This window comes from Cystoisospora suis, assembly GCF_002600585.1.
Source record: "Cystoisospora suis strain Wien I chromosome Unknown contig_2730, whole genome shotgun sequence".
NCBI lineage: Eukaryota > Apicomplexa > Conoidasida > Eucoccidiorida > Sarcocystidae > Cystoisospora > Cystoisospora suis.
The window spans coordinates 7,272-11,115 of NW_027155526.1; the positions used below are offsets into that span (position 1 = coordinate 7,272).

Below are 3,844 nucleotides of genomic sequence, written 5' to 3' on the forward strand. Positions count from 1 at the left end.
GTCCGTACTTTGACCTTAATCTGAGGACCATGTTGTTGTTTCTACCATTGCAGAGGAAGAAAAAGTTGTTCGGTTTAGAAGATGGGGAATGAGAAGAGACTCCTAAGAATGGGGCTGAAGCGAGTGCGGAGGAGGTTTCGAAAACATCGTGTTATGACTATTGCCGAGGAGCTTCTTTTCCTTTGTTGTTGGAGTGGGGCCACTCTGCTATCACCAGGATGTCCGGTACGACTCTGAGAGGTGTATGTTTGTCTGGAGGGGGCGTGGGGGAGGCGGGCANNCTTATGCTGTGTATGCCCGCCTCGCGCCCCTCCTTATGCTTGCTTCTTTACTACGGGGAATGATTGACAATAGCAATGTCCAGAGAAGGAAAACAAAAGAACGAGGACAGACTTTTTCCAAGCAATCTTCATCATGGCCATCTTGTAAGAAGGCGAAGAATGCAAGGCGCTCTCATTAACCTCGAGAAATCAAAGGATCGACAACGCTATAAACATAATTGGGTTTATGAAGGCGACAACATGTAAGAGAAAGAGACAGGAGTTGCTAAGAGGAGAGGACGGGGCTTGTTTGCATGTTTGCTTTGACGAGTGATTTGAGGTAAGGGAGAGTGCCGGGTACGAATGACGACGTCCGGGAGGGGTGTAGCGACAGCAGGCGTCGCAGGAGGCGAGGTAGAATCTTTTCCTGGGAGCAAGTAAGGAGGAGAATAGGGCGAAGATGGAAGAGACCTTCCGGAGTAACGAGGATGTGACCAAAGTAACAAGGAAGAACTGGGCGACGTCTTTTGTTTCTCCTCGGGAGAGACGGAGAACCAAGATAAAGAATATGTAGTCTTTTATGCTATCAGATAAGCAATGCGGAACTTAGTCTTCTTCTCGCCTTTTTTTTCAGCTTCCTCCTTTCTTTGCAAGGCTTAAGATAGAAGAAGAGAGAGCAAGGGACGAAGAAGATGTAATCCTCTATGCTAGCAGATAAGCAATGCGGAACTTGTTCTTCTTCTCTCCTTTTTCTTCATCTTCGTCCTTCTTTGTAAGGCCTAAAGATAGAACACGAGAGAGACCAAGGGACGAAAAAGATGTTATCGGTGGCTCGACAAGGGGCAACGGCCGACTTCTTTTTCGTCCGGCTGTGCTGTGCTTTCTCCGTCTTTCGTTTCTTCGACGCGTCCTTCAAAGGTCGCAAGATTTTTTCCCCTTTTCTGTTTTTCGTCTGCTCTTTCCTTCTTATGATCTTTCCTCTTCTTTCTTGCATACAACTCATACTTCATCGAACTCTACTATCTCGCTTGCATCGTTTGCGTGGCCTGTCTTGTCGCTTTGTCCCTCACATTGCCATCTTCTTTCTCTCCGCTCTTATCAACCCGATCTTCTTCCTTCTCAGGTTTAGGCTACAGCTACTATTTCTGTCATGCTTCATCATGCTGACCACCTCTTCTTTCTCTTGATCTTCGTCTTCCTTCTTCGTTGCACAAGGTGGTGGTACCGTCAAAACATCCTTATCATTGATTTTACTATGGTTGTCAACGCGGCATCAAGTTGGTTCGTCCTCCGTTTTCCATTTGACACTCCTCTCCGAGGTGACTCGTGGATGAACACCTCCAGTCGCCAGTGTCGGCAGAGCGATTTCACCCATGAAATACTCAGCGGTAGGAAGTGTCTCCAACGCGTTTTCTTGATTCAACACCTCACCAGGGATTTCATCGCGATCCTCTGCTTCTCTCTGTTTCTCTTTGGTCTCCTCCTTTCCCTCCTTCACCTGAAGCCCGGGACAAAGCCGAAACGACAGACCGCTTCCGAGGAAGGGAGTGAAAAGAAGAGCACCCCCAAGTGGTGCTTTTCCATCTACCCAAGGGAAGTACGTTGGGTCCTTGTCGGCTTTGTCGCGATCGACCTTGTAGAGCTTCTCAAACTCACAGTCTGAGTCGAAAGTTCTTGGCCATCTGTCTGGGTCAGGGCGCTGCTTCCACCTTGATCTTACCTATCGAGCGTTGGGGGGGNNGGGGGGGGGGTGGAGAAGGAGGAAGAAGAGAAGGAGGGAGATTCTTCTTTTGGATTAGTGGACTTGTAAAAGTGTACTGGACCATCTACTTTGCCTACCCCTCCTCTATGATGTCCTTCACGAGCCTATAGACGTTTAGCCCCCCAGAGTCAACAAACATGCCTTCTTTTGTTTCTTTCTCTGTCGTCTTCTGCTTTTCCTTTCGTTTACGGCTTTCTCTCCTCTTGTCTCTTCACTGGCTCCACGAAAAATATTCACTTGGCATCCAGAGGAAAAGTCACAGCTGCTCTGTATTGCAAGTCAGACCGCCCTGCAGCACACGTCTTTTCCCACTCCTCTCTTCTCTAAGCTTCTCTTTCCTGTCCTCCTCTTCTCCCTTTTATTGTTGTCGCCAGCTACCTACACGCCCACCTTCCTTTCCTCGTTCTTCTTGTCCATATCAATAAGTGTCACAGTCGCCTGCTAAGAGGAGAGGCAGCAGCAGCAGCGAGATGACCATTATGGTCTTTCGTCCTCTAACGTTTTTTAGATCTTTGCTTTTCTGTAATTCTCTTCTGGTGAGGTTGTGATTTTGAAGAGGAGCGGAATGATGATGAAGACGACAAGACGACTGTTGATACGGTGGTTGTTGTCTTGGTCTCCATTAGCCTCTCTAGTCTCTTCATCTTGTTCCTCACCGTCTGCAAAGACATCGCCCCCTGCTTTTTCTCTCCTACCCGGCCATCTTTTTTTCTTCTTAATCTCTTCTACAAGGAGCAAGAAACAGCGTTGCTTGTTTGGAGGGCCGAAGGAGAGGAATGGCGCTGAAAATGCGCATGAGGAGAAGAACAAAGATGAAAAGACGGAAAGGGCGACGACCTCGCCAGCACGGGGCATCAGCTTCGATATCAACATCGCTCAACAACCCCGCAACAACCCCCTCCATGGCTAAGCGCACTCGAAGCCAGGCGGCTCTCGTAACGTGCTACGAATTTGCATTTTGAATAATAACCAGAAAAACGGACGAAAGTGTTCCGCTCCCGGGGAATAATTCAGCGAACAGTAAGATTCACGGACAGTGCAACGCATGTGTGGTGGCTCTGTGCTGCCAACGCATATGCGTGGCGGTCAGTGTCGTGCTGTGGTAGTGGAGCAACGTATGTCCCGCCCTTCGGGCACTGCGCTGTACGAGGCCAGCCTACGGTGCAAGTGTCGTCGTAATAAGCATTAGAAGGGGTGAAGAGGAAACAGGCGTGAAAACAGCACGTCGATCACGCTTCCCTCCCCGCACCGGCTATTCACGGTACTCATGCATCAATTCGATAAGTCTCTAAGTTCGAAATGCACACGTTAACACACACTTGTCTCAATCTGTTCTTCCACGATTGCCCAGAGGCCACACAGGCCAAACTCTTTCCCTAAGGATGCTACGCGCAACGGCCACACAGGCTCACGTCGCCTTGGCGAACTTCGCAGGGTCTCTCGTTAGGCGACCCTAGTCGCCCCTAAAATCTACCACTCAGGTGAATTCTTGGCTTCTTCTCACTTTCCTTCACGAAGAAACACAAAGATAGGGACTGACTGTAAGTCCCTCGCTGCGACTCTGCGCCGCCGCCCTGTGTGCCGCCGCCTGTAGTGCGTGCCGTGCGGCGTGTCGAGTGTCGCGCGGGGAACGACCGCCGATGAGCTGACTCCTGTGCGTCTCTGTCGTTGCCTGTGACACGTGTTGTGTTTTGCTGACAGGACAAATATAAACTTGCAAAGATACCAGTTGGTATCTTGTGGGGAAAAACTCGTTCCCTGACGAAAGACTTGAGATTAATAGATGGCGTCTAGTGAAGCCTAATGTTTTGGCTCATTTAGA

The 3,844-nt window shown here is 49.4% G+C and overlaps 1 protein-coding gene across 1 annotated transcript; it reads right to left on the minus strand.

The window, feature by feature from the left end:
* Nucleotides 1-331: 331 nt before the first annotated feature.
* CSUI_005632 (uncharacterized protein) lies at nucleotides 332-3,531 on the minus strand. The gene has a single exon (XM_068065802.1). It carries the CDS (start codon nucleotides 2,924-2,926, stop codon nucleotides 2,738-2,740), a length of 189 nt encoding a protein of 62 aa, XP_067922223.1. The 5' UTR covers nucleotides 2,927-3,531; the 3' UTR covers nucleotides 332-2,737.
* Between the last annotated feature and the right edge of the window lie 313 nt (nucleotides 3,532-3,844).

Excerpts from the sequence above, each read along its gene's own strand:
- CSUI_005632 (XM_068065802.1), bottom strand. The coding sequence starts at position 2,926 with ATGGAGGGGGTTGTTGCGGGGTTGTTGAGCGATGTTGATATCGAAGCT.